This window comes from Lipophrys pholis, assembly GCF_963383615.2.
Source record: "Lipophrys pholis genome assembly, chromosome: 9".
Taxonomy (NCBI): Eukaryota; Metazoa; Chordata; class Actinopteri; order Blenniiformes; family Blenniidae; genus Lipophrys; species Lipophrys pholis.
The window spans coordinates 11,877,188-11,895,553 of NC_137639.1; the positions used below are offsets into that span (position 1 = coordinate 11,877,188).

Below are 18,366 nucleotides of genomic sequence, written 5' to 3' on the forward strand. Positions count from 1 at the left end.
AGGTCACCACCTAGAGGCTATTGTAATTTTACACATCCATGACCTATAACAACATAATGTGGTTCAGTCGCAGAACATGCAATATGACTTGTTATTTGCCAGACCAATTGAAATAAGCAGTAATGAAAAAACTATTTTAATTGCTGGGATGAATTCTGAGATGAAGGTTTTGTCTGTTTTATCCCAATAACTTTTTTTTAAGTTTAAATTTAAAATGCACACTATGTCGATATTTCAGCTGCAGAACTGTCCTCCATCCACTGGGAGCGCTGTCTCACCTCACGGAATCGGACTCTCCTGTTTCCACTGCCTGGAAGGACGTGTGTCGCAGATTCGACAGAAATATGCACTAGGAGATAATCTGAAGTTTGGTTTTGGCGTTTTGTATGTACAACCTCTTATAGATATATAAACGTGTGTCATTTTGCGTCTTGGACAGTGGGAACTATGGATGGACAGAAATCAGGTACGAATTAGCTTTAGCTCGAATATGTGTGTGGCGTCTTCATGTTAGCTCGAGCCAGATCAACACAAACAAACGTGTTCTCTGCGCTCATAGCGAGGGTTTAAAGTCACGCTCGTGCACTCCGCATAGCTGGTTAACAGGGCTTTCAACCTTAGGAACCTATTCTCTAATGGGAAATTAACAACTTTTACACAGACGCGCCTTCCGATCTGTTTGTAAAGTCAATACATCTGAAACATGTTCCAGTAGATGTGGAATACACAAGTCAAACAAATCAATATGGCTCGAACGTTACGAATGATTTTAATTTATCCTATAGAAACTGCAATAGAAAGAGTCTAATGAAGCTTGTTTCTCACCATTCACTGGATGTGTTGAACTGTTTCCACCCTGCACACTTGTTAAGATGAACAGGACTGCAAATTCGACAACGCATGCATGAGCTGGTTATTAAATGTCACCCAATCAACTCTGAAGTCTAAAATATAGGGAGACGCACTGTCTTCAACCCAGTACATCAGAGACGGTTTGAATCTTCCTCTGTCCTAATCCTCGAAACAGACGTTTCCTTAACTTCCACCAATGGAGAGACTCACATTCTTAAGATGTGTTCAGTAAATGGTTCACTGAACTTATTCTACAGCATCTATAATGGATTCGGGTCTGGGCTCTGCTTACACCAGTCCAAAAGATAGATTAAATATATATATATATATATATATATATATATATATATATATATATATATAGTGAGAGTAATGTTGACTTCTGAAACTTTCCCTCTTTCTTTCTCTCCCTCTGACTCTACAGCTGGCTCTATGTTCATGTGTCGGCTATGCAACCTTTTCTCTCACAGTCACTCTCAGTTGCTGGACCACTGCTCCCGCCTGCATCCTGAGCAGGAGCCTCCCGACGACATCATTGTTGCATTACAGCCTCTTGTAGCAGAGCCCGTGGAGAAGCTGGCAGGTTAGAAGGATGTGAATATACGAGGAGCACTGTCACAATAGTTTTGCATTACAAAAATGCACACAATTCACAATGTGCGTCGAAAAGTGAAAGGTTAAACGGGAAAAGGAAAAAAGACAAAAGTGTAATGATTGAAATTCAAAAATAAGTTCTGAACAATGAAGGGAAAAAAAATACTTTTCACTTTATTTGATTAGCGTTAACTATTTCAGGTTTCTTTGTAGGTGAGTGCAAATATTTGAAAAACAGCAGTGACTACAAACTTCTGTTCTGTTGTTTTTTTGCCACACAGAGGGTCCAGTGAAGAGAAAACGAGGACGACCAAAGGGCTCTTTCAAGAAACCAAACAGGGATTTACCAGAGGGTAAGGCCACTCATATCTTAGTGGATGGGTTTTTAAAAAAAGAAAGAAAAAATACAATGAGGAGAGATTCTAACCTGGTTGTTCAGATGAAGGTGGTGTCCTACGGCTTCCTGTCTTCTTTTGGTCCAAAATACGTGGGCTCCTGTGTTCCACAGTCTTAATTTCCCACTTAAAACTAATGCTGCTGTCAATATTTTGAGCAGATGGTTTTGCTCTCCTACCTAGTTACCAAACCTATTTAACTGTCACCAAATTGTGGTGTACATATTTACATCTTTCTTTTTTCATCACTTTCTTTATATCATGTGTTTTTATGCTAAACAAACTGTGACTACAGCAAACTAATTGTGATTGTTTGTTCTTTTAAGACAAAAGTCACGACAGGGTAGCGGGGCTGGAATGTGAAAGCTGCCATCGCTCGTTCAGCAACAGACGACAGATCCTCAAGCACATCTGCATCAAAGATGAAGATGAAGAAGAGGAGGATGGTGAGCAGAGAGATTGGACAAAAGGGAACGTTGTATTTGCAGTACAATGAAATTCAATAAAATGCAAATGCATTCAAAGACCACAAATATGTTGAGGGTCAATGTGTGGAGCATCGGAAAGAGTGGTTAATATCCACTATTGGAGAAGATTATACACTAGTGATGCATGAATATGATTGACATATATTTATTCAACTTGCATTTTGGACTTATCAACAGAATCAGTTTCAGAGGAGAGCTGCAATCCTGAAGGTGCTGATTCAAACCAGACAAAACAAAACCAACGACATGGACTCACAAGAGAGAAACGTACGTTTTAGGATGAGGACATGATCGTTCACAGATCAATCTCTTTGGAGGAGAATAGAAATGGCTTTAACTCAGAATGCTCCTGCTTGTCGTCCGCAGGCGTGGAAACCATACGAGTACCACGAAACAAACCAAGTCACAAGTCGAAGGAAGGAAAACAAGCAACAGGAATCAAGAAAAGTGTGATCGATGTTGTTTTGACAGAAGACAAAACTCTTCCAGGTCTGCCTCAAAATTCTTTTCTCTGTTTTTCTTTTTCTTTTGAACTATTTTATAGAAACTGACATTTAGAGGTGACCTCGCATTCAACAGGTGTTTCAAAAATGGTTCCCGTTGAAGACAATTCTGCTGAAGTGCAGTCTGCAGCTCAAACTCAGGTAAGCACATGAATAATGCAGCATGTTAAACTGTTGTTTCACACAAATTTAAAAACCATATTCTTGGTCTTTTTCTCCTGGAGTTTGCTCTGTGTCATTTATACTGTTGACTTTTCCTCTACTTTGTATGTTAGAGGTAAACCACAGTATACCTTATCACTATTACTTTGGGATTGCTCACCACAGTGAAAAAGTTAATTAAAAACTAAATAAACCGCAAGGCCTCGTTTAAAAAAGAAAAAAGAAAATAAATCAGAAAAATAATTCTTCAAGATTTTAATAAATCAATTTATTCCTATGAAAGCCAAGTGCTCCCTTCTTTAGAAATGTGAAACTGTCGAACAAAGATAAGATATCATTGTCAAAATATTCAGATTTATTTGTAATTTTAAGTAATTTCTGTGTCTGTGTTTTTTTTAAATTAAATATCTCCATGGATTCAGCACTCGGAAGTTTCCCAGAATGCATCAGGAGACATTCCCAGTGAAGAAGCGCCTGCCTGCGAAGACAACCCTCAATCAGATCAGTGTTCAAGGTGGTACATTCTATATATATTATTTTTTCTTCCAATTCTTTGAATGAAAAATAAATGTATATAAGCATTTTATACTGAATCTGGCAGACACATAACTCATTAAAGATATATATATATATATATATATACTTGTAAACTGCATGATCATTTAATATTTTAGAGTGTTTGTTTGTCACTTGTGACTGGTCCATGACTTCCTCTGATCATAATTGTTTTTTGTTTTTTTTTCCACTTAGCTCTAACTCAACAACCACAACAACAAGAAACAGCAAAGGCTTCCAGGAATATTCTATCAAGCAGGAATCTATCAAGTAATATATGCTGAATTTTCTGTCTCTCCAAACTGGTCAGTGTGTTACAATCACTGTATTTCCTTCTCTCCAGTTTACCTCAGAGCCATTTGAAGATCTTCACTTGTGAGTTCTGTAATAAGATCTTTAAGTTCAGACACTCGCTGGTTGCTCACCTCAGGACGCACACCCAGGAGAAACCCTTTCAGTGTCCACACTGTGACTACGCATCTTCCATCAAAGGTAAACAAAGTCACTCTGTTCATACATGTTTATATTTGTTAGTAATAGTAAAAAAAATATCTTTTTCAATCAGTATAAATAAAAAGTATTTACATAAAATACTGGAGGAGAAATTATGTTTTTACTGACTTTCTGGATTTTTTTTTTCCCCTTTCAAAGCTAACCTGAATGTTCACCTGCGGAAGCACACTGGAGAGAAATTCAGCTGTCAGCATTGTCCTTTCAACTGCCTCAGCCCAGGACACCTCAAGGTGCTGTAGTCACCTCTTTAGTGTTATTAACATTATTGCGTCCCTATCATGAGCATTAACACAAGCTTTAAGGTGAATTGTAAACTCACTTTTATCAGAGACTGATGTAATTCACTTTCATTTACTGTACAAAAATACATACATTTGTGGGATTATGTGAAACTGCATTGTTTTATTCGCTGCGATTATAATTCCTGTGTTGTGTCATCGTGCAGGTCCATATAGAGCGAGTCCATCTGAAGGTGAAGCAGCACTGCAGCTTCTGTGAGAAAAAGTACTCCGATGTGAAGAACTTGCTGAAGCACATGGAGATACGACACAACCTTAAAGACGCTGCAGTTCAGCAGTGCTACCAACAACTGAGGTTTGATCAACAGTGTGGAGGTTTTTAAACTGTGAGGCTTTCCTCCTGATAGGTTAAAGTGGTTATGTAGTGGCAGAGGCTAGAGAAACAACAAACTATCACAATTCTTCACCTAATTAGTGTTTTTTTGTCTCCTCATTCCAGGTTAAAGACCCGTCAGGGCCTCAGACAGCTCCTGTACCACTGTTCCACCTGTAACCGGCACTTCAAAAACCAGCTGGAGAGGGAGCGACACTTGTTGATCCACGGACCCAAACGTCCCTTCGCCTGCCTCCTCTGTGACCACGCTGCAACCAAGATGGCCGCACTCGCTGCTCATGTCATGAAGCACCTCTTCATGTACGTGTGCTGTGTTTGCGATGACAAGTTTGTGAGCTCACAGAGACTGAAGAGCCACCTGGACGCTCACCCTGGGCTGGACCAGGACCGGGCCTTCACTGACTCCATTAACTGCAGCTACCATCTGATTCAGGAAGAGGTTGGCAGTAAGGACATCGGGGGCACGGAGATGGGGGCGAGGCAAACGGGTGGAGTAGCTCAGGAGTGCCAAGAAGATGTGGCGAGAGACGATGGGGAAGGAGGCGGTACAGGAGCGGAGAAAGTGATTGAAAACATGGAGACGGGAGAAAGTGAATCTGGTGAAGTGCGGGTAGTAGAAGGAGCGACGGGAACTGAACAGTTAGAAAATGATGACGATCTCCAAAGTGCACAAGCCAGAAGAAATGAAACAAGAGTCAATGAGGAAATGGAGTCAAGTACCTTTGAGCCTGAGAGTACAGGCAGACATGAAGGAGACACACACACCTCTTCAACACCAGAGGGCACTCACACGCCGATTACCTTGGAGGAAAGGACTCAAGAAAAAACAAACCCTGCTGCTGAGAATACTTTGGCTCCAAACAATAATCAGATGCCTTCTTCTGTGGGTGACACAAACCTGTCTGACCTGAGTCCAGATTCAGAGAAGGTAAAGTAGAAGCAAGAAGGAAACTTGGTGTACATTGTGAAATTGACACTTCTGTCATCTGTTTTATTTATATTATTAATCACTGTTGCATCAACACACAGACCCTTCGTTCTTTAGGGTCAACACAACAATACTTTTTATTTGGAACGACCTGCCAGTTCCTCTAATATCAAGACTGCATGGAAAGCATGAAATTGGCGTTGGCTTCAAATTATTTCGACTTAAGATTTGTCTTTTTTATAATGTGAAAAAATATCAAATGTATTGTCTTAATTTAATAGTTTCATCGTTTTTCTTATTCAAAAAGCTTTTGATGCAATTTTTAACTGTTTAGCCACTATTTAATAGGTTCTTTATTACTAACAATGATATAAATGTTGTGGTTCCTATTTTATTTGGGATAGCCGTAAGCCCCCTCAAGTCTTTTTTTGTGGCCTCTTCTGCATAATTTTAGCTTGTAAGTCACAAAAATCCCATATTATATTGTAGACATCAATATATCTTATAATTCAGAGGTCTTCTTTTAACTGGAAGCCATAGTTTTTAGCAGAAAGGGGGGGAAAAATTGCTAGAAATGTTTTTGCTTGCATGTTTTGGGGATATGAATAACTAATAGAACAATTCATTTTAAAGTGATATTCAAATTCTTTCCCAATGACAAGAGTTTTTATCCTTTCCATCATTTTGCTGAGCTTTGTCCTTGAATTGTCCTTCTCTGCTGCTAGGAGTTGGAGCTTGTCCGCCCGAGTGCCTTTCAGCAAGTGTTTTCATCTCTTCAGAAGACTCAACTCAACATGGAGACTTTCCATCGACTCCGGAAGATATACGGAGACCTGGAATGCCAATACTGTGGTAAAAGATTGAACCTTAAATTAAGCTAGGATTGTTTTGCTTTGTGTTCATGTATTCACAGGGTGGGTCTGCAGACCGCACCAGAAAATTAACCCTGCCACACATACTCAATGCTCCACTTTCTGTTTTCGGAAAGATAAATGATATTATATTTCTACCTTTGGTTTTGACACAGATTGCATCGTGTGTATTCGTCTGTGCTGTCTCTAATCGTGCCTTTCTGCCTCACAGGTAAACTTTTCTGGTACAAAGTCCACTATAATGTCCATGTGCGGACTCACACCAAGGAGTACTCGCATTACTGTTCAAAGTGCAACTACTCCTCCATCACGAAAAGCTCTTTGAAGCGACATCAGGTCCAGAAGCACAGTGGCCTGCTGCTGCCTTGTTCATATCCCGAATGTAAATACACCACACCGGACAAATACAAGCTCCAAGCCCATCAGAGGACGCAACACGAAAAGGTAAACTGATTAATAATGATGATAATAATAAAGGGATACGCAGTTTCTGTTTAATTGATTCTCTTTATTTCAGTTTCACTTTATGTGGCACACATAAATTGTCCAAAACGTATCCTAATCAGGGAAGAACCTCTTCCTGTGTCTGCTATTTCTTTGAGGAACCTGAAAACTTATTCTTGTTTTTTCTTGGTGGTTATCAAGATTCTGACACGTTTGTCTTCTCGACGTTTTCAGACGAGGAGCGCCACCTGTCCAGTCTGCCGAAAAAGTTATCCAAAACACAGACTGAAAAACCACATCAAGTCATCCCACCCTGGTAAACGAAACCAAAACAAAAAAAACAACAACCCACAAATACATGTACAGACTAAAAACATAAATCCACACAACCTGAAAATGCCCAAGTTAGGGATTTTTAGAGTGTGAGGCAGGGAGTGAAACTATTAAAAATAAGGTGACATCATGATTCTAACCTTAGTTGAATTTGTGAATGACATTAGGTTTATGGTTAACAGATTAATTCTCATAATGCTCAACCAATGAGCAACAGTACCTTATGATTGCTTTTTATACAAACTTGTATCAATTCAAAATACAGGTATATCTTGTAAACACTTTAATACAACATCCAAGTTAATTTTCCTAGTTCAAAGGTCATTGTTTGATTTAATAATTTGAGTAATTAATCAAAATATGAAGTATATCATAATATCATTTTTAAGTTTTTTTCTTCTTTTTTATTTTTTATTTTATTGTATTTTAATCTTTAACCAGATACGTTATTTGCCGCAATTAAAAGTCACCACATGCTTGAAACGTTTTAGTTTATGCGATTGTAGAAATGAGTTCACCTCTAAACTGTTTCCTCGAAAAGGCTTCAAAATTCATACAAACTACATCTCTCAGCCATCTCTATAACCACCCCACCCACCTTTAGGACATTCTTTTGATCTCTTGTTGAGAACTAATGTAATCATTCCCCCCTCTTCATTTCACTCGGCTTCTCCTAAAACTTTTAGGAGCCCCCCTGGGGCGGCCCACCTCCTACTGGGAAAGCTATTTTCAAGCCTCCCTTTTAAAATTTGAGAACCAAATCCACACTAAGAATAAAATCTAAATCCTAAACGGACTTCTCTGCAATGTTTACTTTGTCTATTTGCAGTGTTTTAGTCGCTCACTGATGAGATACTGTATTCTTACACAGATTGGCTTACTGACGTATCTCCCAACATGCATTTCTCTTCTATTTTGCACAGACAAGTTTCCTGCTCAGAGTAAAAGCCTGATGGTGCAGCGGGCAGAGAAGTGCCCTTACTGTGACTCCTACTTCTTGAAGAACAGCAGTGACTTTCAGCAGCACATCTGGGCCCACCAAGGTGAGATATCACTCTGCTTTCTAACGCACGCACGCACACACACGCACGCACACACACACACACACGCACACACACAAGTCTGAAGCAAAACATCTGGGCTCCACCGGCGTTCCTCTGTACCTTTACTTTGAGAAGCGAGCTTCCATCTGTCTCTCTTCCTCCTGGCTGCTCTCCAGGAAGATGGAGTCGACTGAAAACACACACACAGATGTTGTGGAAAGAAATTGGCCAATTGGTCATGTTACTTGGAGAATGATGAAAACACAAACAAACAAAGCTGTCCATGCTGACAAGATGTGCCTCATACCTGTCTTTTTTTTTCCTGTTACTGTGGTGTCTGCAACGTTTTCCAACAAAAACAGATTATCTGGATTAGGTTTATTACTGGCTTCTGACACTGTCCTTGAGAGTGAAAAGCAACAGTGGAGCACACACACACCAAGCACACTCACAAAGCATTGGGATTAAAACAATAAAACGTTTCTTTTCACCTCCTAACATCTCACATATTAAAAGCTCTTTATTGCTGCCCAGTACTTCCTATTTAGTCTTTTGTAAACTTTGGTAATCTGATAAATGTGCGTCACTGTGTGTAGGTTTGAAACCATACACTTGCAGTGTGTGCGACTACGCGGGGCGCAGCAGAAGCAACCTGAAGACTCACATGAACCGACACAACACAGAGAGGCGGCATCTGTGTGACCTATGTGGGAAGAAGTTCAAATCCAAATTCACGCTGAAAAGCCACAGGCTGAGCCACACGGATGAAGGTGCGCACCTTTTTGTCTTTGTGTTAAATCTGGGAAAGAGCAAAATAACAGCAAGTGTAGAATCAATAATTCTGTCATTTGCTCAGGGAAACGGTTTCAGTGTTCGGAGTGTGACTATACCTCAGCGTACAGACCGTCCCTGCTCCGACACATGGAGCAACATGCCGAGTTCAAGGTCAGAAAACACAGTTGACATTCACACGTTCAACTCGCACTCTGAGCATGAACAATTTAAATTCTATTGTATCACATCTGGACCACAGTGTACCACTGAGGTGAAATAAATTGCCTGTGCCTGTTATCTTTGGGAGTAATTAAAGGGTACTAAAGTGTAAAAAAACAAATCTCAAGATGTTTGGGAGAGTTGCAGTGATCTGATCGCTACAGCTCCCTGCGATCACATCCTGAAAGTGAAAACGGCGGCAGAATTTTAATTTGGTTGCATCAGTGATGTCATATTTGAACCGAAACTTGAAAATATTGCTTGAAGGTATTTTTTTGTGCCCCTGAAGTGTTTCTTCTTCTCCTAGAGGCCTTTAATCATGCAAATGACTCCGTGTGTGTTTATGTGTGTGTAGCCGTTTCGTTGTGCCCACTGCCACTACTCCTGTAACGTTGCTGGCGCCCTGAAGCGACACTACAACATGAAACACCCTGATCAGAAATACGAGAATGCCGGACCTGGACTGCCTAATTCTGATGCACTGAAACAGCAAGGTCTACTCTCCTTATGCCATGCTCTCTAAAGCATCATTTGCCTGCAGCATCCCATCAGTACATTGGGGTTTATTACAGTTTAAAAAAAAGTTTTGTGTGACTTGTGTCTAGGTGGTATGAAGTGTCCTGAATGTGACTTTGTTTATGGGACAAAGTGGGAGTTGACCCGTCATCTGAAGAGCAAACACGGCATGAAAGTCGTGGAAGGCCCCTGGAAGGTAGGCAGTATTAAAATATAGGGAGTGGACACGCTGACATCTTTTTTTCACTTTTGCTTGGCATTTTGCCACAGACTGAAATATCTCACCTGCTACTGGTACTATTTCCAATTAATTATGCTCAATTAAAGTTTTCCATGTTAGAAGTTTAGTTTAGTAGATTTCATTGTTCGAATATTGTGAGGTGTTCTAAACCTGTATGTGAATATCCAGGTGGAGGAGGAGGTAGAGGCTCAGTATGTGTCTGTGGAGGATGAAGAGCACCTGACAGAAGCACCATTAGCCACCCTGCAGGACGCCGGTAATAGCAGCATCAGTGTTAATCATCCAAATTCAGGCAAAGCCGCATCCAGTGCTTCTTGCTGCTTATCATATTTCTGTTACTTTATAATTAAAATGTTATGCTTTGCAGTAATCGTATGTGTCCTCTGTTCAGTTAACGTCCAGCAGATCACAGAGTTCAGCTCCGAAACTCAGGAGGCCGTCACCTCCATGGTTGCTATGGCGCCAGGCACTGTAACTGTGGTACAACAGGTAAAACAACATTGCATCACACTCTCAGGAAGTGATAACTCTTCACAGCAGAGTTTTGACGCTGATCTGTGGCTGAAGTTGCAGAAAGTGGATAGCTGCGGCAGCCAGCTGATGGTGCTGGATGCCAACGGCGGTCTGGATGGTGACCAGGTGATGGTGGTGGAGGAGGCAGGCCTGGAGGCTCTGACAGTGCTCACTCAGGGAGATGATGCACACCACTATATTGTCTACGTTCAAGAACACACAGTCGAAATCAACTAGAATTCATCAGAATCTATCAGCAACTACAATAATGTGGGATTAATGAACGTTTACTCAATAAGATTTTCCCTAATTTATTTTTTCTGTCAAATGATAACGAAAACAACATTATGTGACAAACCTGTATTTTCTGTGCTTGCAAATTAAAAAATCTTGTTCAGTCAATGTTTGATGTGTGGGTCTTCCTTCAATTTCTAAAAGGATCAAAGTTTTTCTTTGAATGGAAGTTATTTCTTCCATCCATTCATCTTGAAGACTGCTTTAACCAGTTCAGGGCTACAGAGACGAGCATATATTGAGTGAAATACAATCATCCACTCACATACACAGCTACAGGTAATTTAGAATCACTAATTTAATCTGTCATGCATGTTTGGTTTTCTGGCTGTGGAGGGAGAATGTGCAAACTGAACTCAAACTCGCCTTACTTGGAGGTGAGTGTGCTAACCACTACTCCAGCATGAGTAGTTTATTTGAAGCTTTTATTTGTGGCTAATATTTGGAAGAGACTTGAAATCCTGGGAGACGTATGTAACATAACAACGTAAGAAGAAGAATTTAGTATAGCTGATTGATGTGATAGTGGATGCCTACAACCAGAATTGGTCGCAAGTCATCTCGGCTCTCTACAAAGCCTTAGGAGAAAGAAGACGGGACTCAAAAAACAAACAAAAGGGAAGCAGAGTCAAAGATTGAAAAAAAAAAAAAAAAAAGAACTGTACCAAATGTGTGAGATATAATATACATCCACATGTTCAGCCTTGGAGGGAATTTTGCTGGAGAAATTTGACTTGAATTCTTTCTTAACGGCAAAAATAAATAAAGTAAACAACTATGTGCTCGGCAACACTGCTGGAGGAAGTGTGGACTTGCCAGTGTGGATGTTTTCTGGCCCTGTACAAAGGTGAGACAATTTTGGAAAAATGTAAACAATATTGTAAAAACTATTTTAGGATATGGAATTACAAACAGATTCCCTGTAATGTACCTGGTAAAAATGATGACATACCTATGAGAGATAGAGACATACTCTGAATTTTACTTGCAGCAAGCAAAATAAATCATAACAAGGAATTGTTGTAATGCAAATGCTCAAAGCAAGAACTGGCTGGATTGTACGGGAGATTTATTTGATGTAACACACAAAGAGAAAGAGAAGCCATTCGAGAAAAGATTTAGAAAACAGCGACAAATGACAAAGCAAATGACACCAGTTGGATAAAGCATAACTACTTATATAAGGACAGTTTCTGTAAGTATTTTTTGTTTGCAAAGTGTTTTGTTGTGTATATCATCTCATGTTGTTTTATTTATTAAGGGAATCACAGAAATTTAATTTAGACAAAGAATGTAATATAGCCAATAACATTATTGAATAAGACAAATATCTGTTTATTACTTGAAACCGTTCATGCGGTACCCTCTCCTGCCTGTAGGTGGCAATGGCGCTTGTGTTACAGTGTTTTTACTATGTACAGAAGAAGACGGAGAACTGGTGGGAAATTTGACAGTGCGGGAAACTTCAACAAACTAACACCAAACTGTTTTTAATATTGATGTCCGCATGACATGGATCGCTACGTGTTGATCACGTCCTTCCGTCAGACTGACGACAACTCGGCGGACTGGCATAAATGTAGGTTTTACTTCAACTTTGGAACAAAGAGTCAGTCGATCAGCTGTTGTCAACGCTGCTCCGAGTAAAGTTAGCATGTAGCTTCAAACAAGTCTCACACATCTGCATCATTATTATTATTGTAATAAACCTCTGGTGCCAGCTAGGCTAACACAATTGTTCCATGCTAGAAGAAGGAAAATACGCGTTGTGAGTCTTGTGTTTTATTTAGAAACGTGTTTAAATGACAGATGAACCATCACATGCTAACTGAAGTAGTACTATAATAACTACGGATAACAGCGGGCTCCTCTGTTTGCAGCGGTGGAGCCGCTAAAGCAGCTATATGAGAGCCTTCTGGACACCTCGGCTCACGAATCAGTGAGCAGGAGCTCTACTTTTCCAGGTATAGTAACTCTCACCTCGTCCTACGTTACTTACACTCAGATGTGGTTCTTTCACACATCGCACTTCTTTCTTCCTCCATGCTTCCCCAGCTTGTTCTCTCAGTGGCAGCCCAGCAGCTCAGCGGTGGTACTTTGCAGTCCAGGCTTGCCACGGAGAAACACAGGTGAGACTTTTGGGAAGATTCAAAACACTATAGACACCTGATGTGTGTTGCAACGATCTGCACACATCTACATCTACATCTACATCTACATCTACATGCCCTTACAGCTGTTTAAAGTGCAAAAGTTGCCATGGATAAAATAACCAAAAAGTACTCACAGACCAGCCTCTCAAGGCTATTCAGTTTATAGACCAGATTTTATACATCCATCCATCTTCTACACCGCTTCATCCTGTTCAGGGGAGCGGGCTGGTGGGACTGATCCCAGCTTACCATGTACGAGGACCGCATACATCATGGACACGTCAACAGACCATCACAGCACAAAAACACAGACAGACAACCACACGTACTCACATTTACACCGAGGGACAATTTAGGGTCACCAATTAACCAGGACACTAGGCCACAGTCTTTGAACCATCGTGCTGTGAGGTAAAAGCACCAACCAGTGTTCCACTGTGCGGCCCACAATGAATCAGAATAATAAAGTAAAGAATTTATCAAATTGCTTTGTAACACTTCACAACAAAAGATGAAATACTGTATAAATAAATACTGTAAACAGTAGCACTCTGTGATATATTAATACTATAAGTCCTCCTGATATGACAGCTCAACTGTGGATATTGTAATTATTGGGAAATGGCACACTACTTTTGTCGATATTTATTAAACTATCTACTTCTGTGTGTGTGAGAGCATAATAATAATTGTGACCCATACAATACAGTCATTCTTTTTTTGTTCAAGAACATTTCCCGTATTTTCTTTCTCTGAGTGCAGGCACACACTGCAAATTCTATTACATATTAGCTATTGTTTTTCATGCTGTGCTCATACAGAATAGTTCTGAGCCACGATGAGCTGCCCTCCACATCAGGAAACAAAGATCAGCTTTCAAGCTTGAAAATAAAAAAATATATTTCTTATATTCTACAGAGATGACAATTTCTTCTCAAACTTTGTACGCAGTGAGATGTCAAATACATAGAACCCATATGTACTTAAGATTCCAAAAAGACCTTTTGCATTTTTTTTCCTTGGACGTCACATTTTGTCAGTGAAATGTTTCAAGAATTTGCTGATCAGCCGTACCGACAGCATGACACAACTTTCTTGAGCTGAGAAAATGTCCATCCGAAGATTTTAGTATCCAGATAATTAATGAATGTTAAATGTGCAGGTTTTTGTCATGATAATTGATGATATTCGTTTTGTAGTTTTGCAGCTCTGACTGGGAAGACTTGGGGACGGTTCAGCAGAAAAGTGACAGTGAAGAGGAGACGCAGAGTGCCCTGGAGGCCTGCCTGAGTTCACTGAGGCTTCAGGAGGCCCCGGATCAAAAGGCTTGACCAGGCGACACTGACTGAGTGAGAAACTGATTATTTTATTTTATGTTCCTTGGGTTAAGAAGGAACAAGTAATATTTTAACTTCATCATTGTACAAATAAGCTAAAAGGTCAGCATTATTATTGAAAGTTAGTACTGAAATCTCACAGAAATATTAAGTTTGAAATGTGGCTTTTTATTGTTGTATTCTAATGTCTTCCTTGATCAGGTTGATGGAGGAAGCTGCAGAAGCGCTCCATCTGTTGTCAGACAAACTGCCACCTTCAGGTATGGTTGACCCTAATGTTTTCATCGTATGGCTCACATTGTAAAGATGTATACTTTCTCGTTAGGTTTAGAAGAGAAACGATTTGACCAATTGATTTCAGCCATTGAACCCAAACCGCTCCTACGCACTGCTTCTGAAATTACTTTGGTGTTTTTTTCATCTTTGTGGAAATTGGCTTTCAATTTACCTCTTTTGTTTATTATAAACGAGCAAAACAGTGATTATCTTGGCCAACACCCAACCGGGAGCAACAAATTAAATCTTTACTTATTCTGAACTTCTTAGCTGATGCTAATCTCAAACGCAATTACGTTCCTAAAATCTGAATGTTTCAGCGTCGTGTGGAGGTTTGCCTTCTGTTTTGTAATGCAAAAATATGTAGCCACCACAGGGAGAATTTTTCTTAACAAGGATTTGCTTTAAAAAAAACAAAAACACCACCTCCACAGGAGTGTGGGGAGAGTCTGAGGATTTGCAAATCACTGCTTCTTCCAGAAAACTCAAGCTGAAAACAAGCAATTCTGCTGACTCACTTACAAGATAGTTTGCGTCCAAACTAAACTTCATTCACTGACTCTTCTCTTTAAATCCTGCAGACATATGGATGGGGAGAAAACATCAAAGAAATAAACACTAATTAATCCCACTTTCCGTCCCCTCAGGTAAGGCCTTGGTGGACATTCTGGTGTTGGTTTCCACTGAGCAGTCCCCTCCTATGAAAGACCTTCTGCCTCTGCTGGGAGCCCTGAAACACATGTCCTGCTGGCACGCTGCTAAGATCAGTGTTGTTACGCAGCACGCTACTGGGTGAGGAGATACAATTACACATGGATTCTCTTGTTGTAGAAACACAAAGCGAGCAGTGCAATATATCAAAGTCTTTGCTTAGTTAATGTCTGTAGAATAAAGTCAAACTCTGCATGCTAATGGGAACTGAAGTTCAGTTTCATGTGCTTGTATTCTTTGGTTTTTATTGACATACTGCATTGTATTATAGGTGTGTCTCAAAAAATTATAATGCAAAAGTGGAATTGAAAAGTTAATTTCTCCCTTAATTTAATATTAGGAGGCTGTGTGTGTGTGTGTGTGTGTGTGTGTGTGTGTGTGTGTGTGTGTGTGTGTGTGTGTGTGTGTGTGTGTGTGTGTGTGTGTGTGTGTGTGTGTGTGTGTGTGTGTGTGTGTGTGTGTGTGTGTGTGTGTGTGTGTGTGTGTGTGTGTGTGTGTATTTATATATATATATATATATATAAATACATTTTCCAAACCGCTTTATTCAGTTTTTAGTTTCACCCCACTCAGAAGGTATAGTAAGGCTGAATGAATCTTAATTGTCACGAAACATAAACAAAGTACAATGAAATGCCAAATTCTCTTAGTTAGTGGTTATGCTCACTAATGCTCTCCAAGTTACTTGATAAAAAAAAAGTTTTTTTTTTAAATTTTCCCCCGCAAAAGAGGCACACTGACCTAATGCCCATTTCAACACTAGATATTACAGTCCCAAAATATCAGATTACATCAGATTACAGTTACCTGTTATTACCCTGGACAGATTGCCAGTGCATCACAGATTTAGTTCACATAGAGTAAATATAACTGTTTGGTTTTATTTGTGATGTTTTTCAGTATATGTCAGGAAATTTATAAAAATCAATAAAATATGTGAATTTTCAAAAGGATCAAATGTTTTTTTCCCCCCCGTTTTTAAACTAGAGGCTACTTTTCATGATTACAGTAAAAAAAACTATGATATATTGTAATTTATAGGTTATGTGGAAATCACTGACAAAACAATGGATTGATTTAAAAATCTGTTGCGATGAAGCTGTATTTGCCTGAAAGTTGTGCATTTCTGTCATGTATTGTTGTGCGATCCCCCCATATTAACACTAGGGGGCGGTAGATGAATAAATATGAGCAGATGTCTTAAAAGTACAGAAAGAAAAGTTGGAACATTCTTTTACAAGAGCTCTGAATGAAAGCAGAAATGAACTATTATCTTGGCATTTAATTGCTGCCACATTATTTTTTAATTAGTTTGTTTTCTAAATGTGACACTGCAGGGCTGAATGTTTTATTTTCTTCACATAGGTGGCAGAAAGTAGCCTCCTCTCTGGGTGCTGGTCTGGTGGACTCGGCTGACTTGGGCAGCTGTATCGACCACACAGAAATGTGGCGGGGAGGCTTGCTTATCAGAGAGAAGAAGGTGAGAAGGATCTTATGTTTATGTGGAGAAATAAAAGTTCACACTTTCATACAAAGTCGTCCATTGTGTGAAATGTGGCACAATCAGCTGTGAATGTAAAAGCCGAGCGAGAGAGAGAGTATCTGGCTCTGACAGAGCTGCACATCTGGCCAGTAAATGCTGCAGTGTAGGTTGTAGAAACTGTAAAATTGTAGCTCCTAGGCTTCCCTCCGTTCTTTCCAAACCTGGATGGATTTCATAGGTATTTATCCTATTTGACCCTACATTTTAGCAGCATAAGGAGCTCTGAAAACGTATATAAAGGTTTAGAAGTAACGTGGATGCTATCAAGATGTTTTTGCACATTTTACTCTACATATTTTTCCTTTTTGCAAAGATGTAGAAGCAGCTTGATATCAACAAGGAGCTATACTCTTTCTTTTTTTTTCATTTCCATGTCCTTATGCACGCTATGACCTGGGCAATCCTATTAGCTTGTGATGACAAAACACAGCCATTGTTAACAAACAGCAACGTGGATCTCTATGACACAGAACCCTAGGGGGTCCACATAAACTGGCTTATTAGCGAGAGGAAGAGTCAAGATTTCCAAGAAGATTGTGTGGAGTGTGTGACAGTGTGTGTGGATGCCTCAGCAGTTTTGATGTGAGCTGTTTGACAGTTACAACAAAGGTAAGACGTATGCCGGCGCTGTTTCGCTCGCCAAACTCTAGATGGAGAAGATTTATACATGAGGCTTTGCATGTGCTGGTATAAATCTGGAAATATGAGCTTGTAACTGTTCCAAACTGAGTTCATTTAACGGCGTGAAGCTGAAAACAGGCTGTTGTCTTAGGTACAGGCTGCTGAGAGAAGGAGCTTCTTATGTCTCATCGTGTGTGTGTGTGTGCGTGCGTGCGTGCGTGCGTGCGTGCGTGCGTGCGTGCGTGCGTGCGTGCGTGCGTGCGTGCGTGCGTGCGTGCGTGCGTGCGTGTGTTCTGGACACAAACACTGGAGAGGGCATGAGAAAAAGCGATGTCCTTTTGAACTTACCAGCTTGCTTGGCCAGAGTTTTTTTTTTATTTATTTTTTTTTTTATTATGAAGTGTTTTCTGTTGGCTGCAGCACATAACTTGACAGGCTCGGAGAAAGACAGCTGAGAAGACAGACTTTTCTTAAGAGCCGTCAGTACTACAGCTAATCATGGTTCGAAGACTTGATTCATGCCTCAGTGTTTGTTCCCTCTATCTTGTCCATATAAAATTACTCATGCTGCGCGGACAGGGCCATAGGGTAAATTTTCACATATTTCATTTTAATTTGAGTGAATTTTTCACTCTCTGGGGGTCTCGTCTTTCTCTGCTGCAGAATGAAGGCAGAGGAATAATTGGAGGTCATCGGGGGTTCATGGGAAATCAGCTCTGTCCTGCTGGCATTGCTGCCCGGTCTGGCCTGGCTCGGGCCCTTTGCTCTGACCCAGTATTCCTCCTCAAGAGACTGGCTGCTATTGATTATTGGACCTCATTTACTTGAATGGACTTGTTAGATAATGCTTCTA

General features: G+C 40.1%; 2 protein-coding genes across 2 annotated transcripts in view; both read left to right on the top strand.

Annotated features, from left to right (window-relative positions):
- The first annotated feature begins 276 nt into the window (after window positions 1–276).
- On the top strand, window positions 277–10,978 carry zfat (zinc finger and AT hook domain containing). The gene is made up of 24 exons (XM_080471177.1): window positions 277–466; window positions 1,277–1,435; window positions 1,728–1,799; window positions 2,168–2,287; window positions 2,507–2,596; window positions 2,696–2,818; window positions 2,909–2,973; window positions 3,417–3,508; window positions 3,745–3,819; window positions 3,893–4,041; window positions 4,201–4,292; window positions 4,508–4,656; window positions 4,801–5,623; window positions 6,349–6,475; window positions 6,707–6,939; window positions 7,174–7,255; window positions 8,196–8,315; window positions 8,912–9,085; window positions 9,172–9,260; window positions 9,664–9,802; window positions 9,914–10,020; window positions 10,234–10,321; window positions 10,457–10,554; window positions 10,633–10,978. Exons 1-24 carry the CDS (start codon window positions 448–450, stop codon window positions 10,813–10,815), a joined length of 3,468 nt encoding a protein of 1,155 aa, XP_080327303.1. The 5' UTR covers window positions 277–447; the 3' UTR covers window positions 10,816–10,978.
- Window positions 10,979–12,315: 1,337 nt separating this feature from the next.
- mtbp (MDM2 binding protein) overlaps window positions 12,316–18,366 on the top strand; it is a 30,498-nt gene continuing 24,447 nt past the window's right edge. The window contains 8 exon segments of the mRNA XM_080472513.1: window positions 12,316–12,451; window positions 12,753–12,836; window positions 12,928–13,001; window positions 14,225–14,353; window positions 14,355–14,374; window positions 14,564–14,622; window positions 15,286–15,430; window positions 16,715–16,829. Coding sequence (XP_080328639.1) covers window positions 12,385–12,451; window positions 12,753–12,836; window positions 12,928–13,001; window positions 14,225–14,353; window positions 14,355–14,374; window positions 14,564–14,622; window positions 15,286–15,430; window positions 16,715–16,829 — 693 coding nt within the window. The 5' untranslated portion in view covers window positions 12,316–12,384.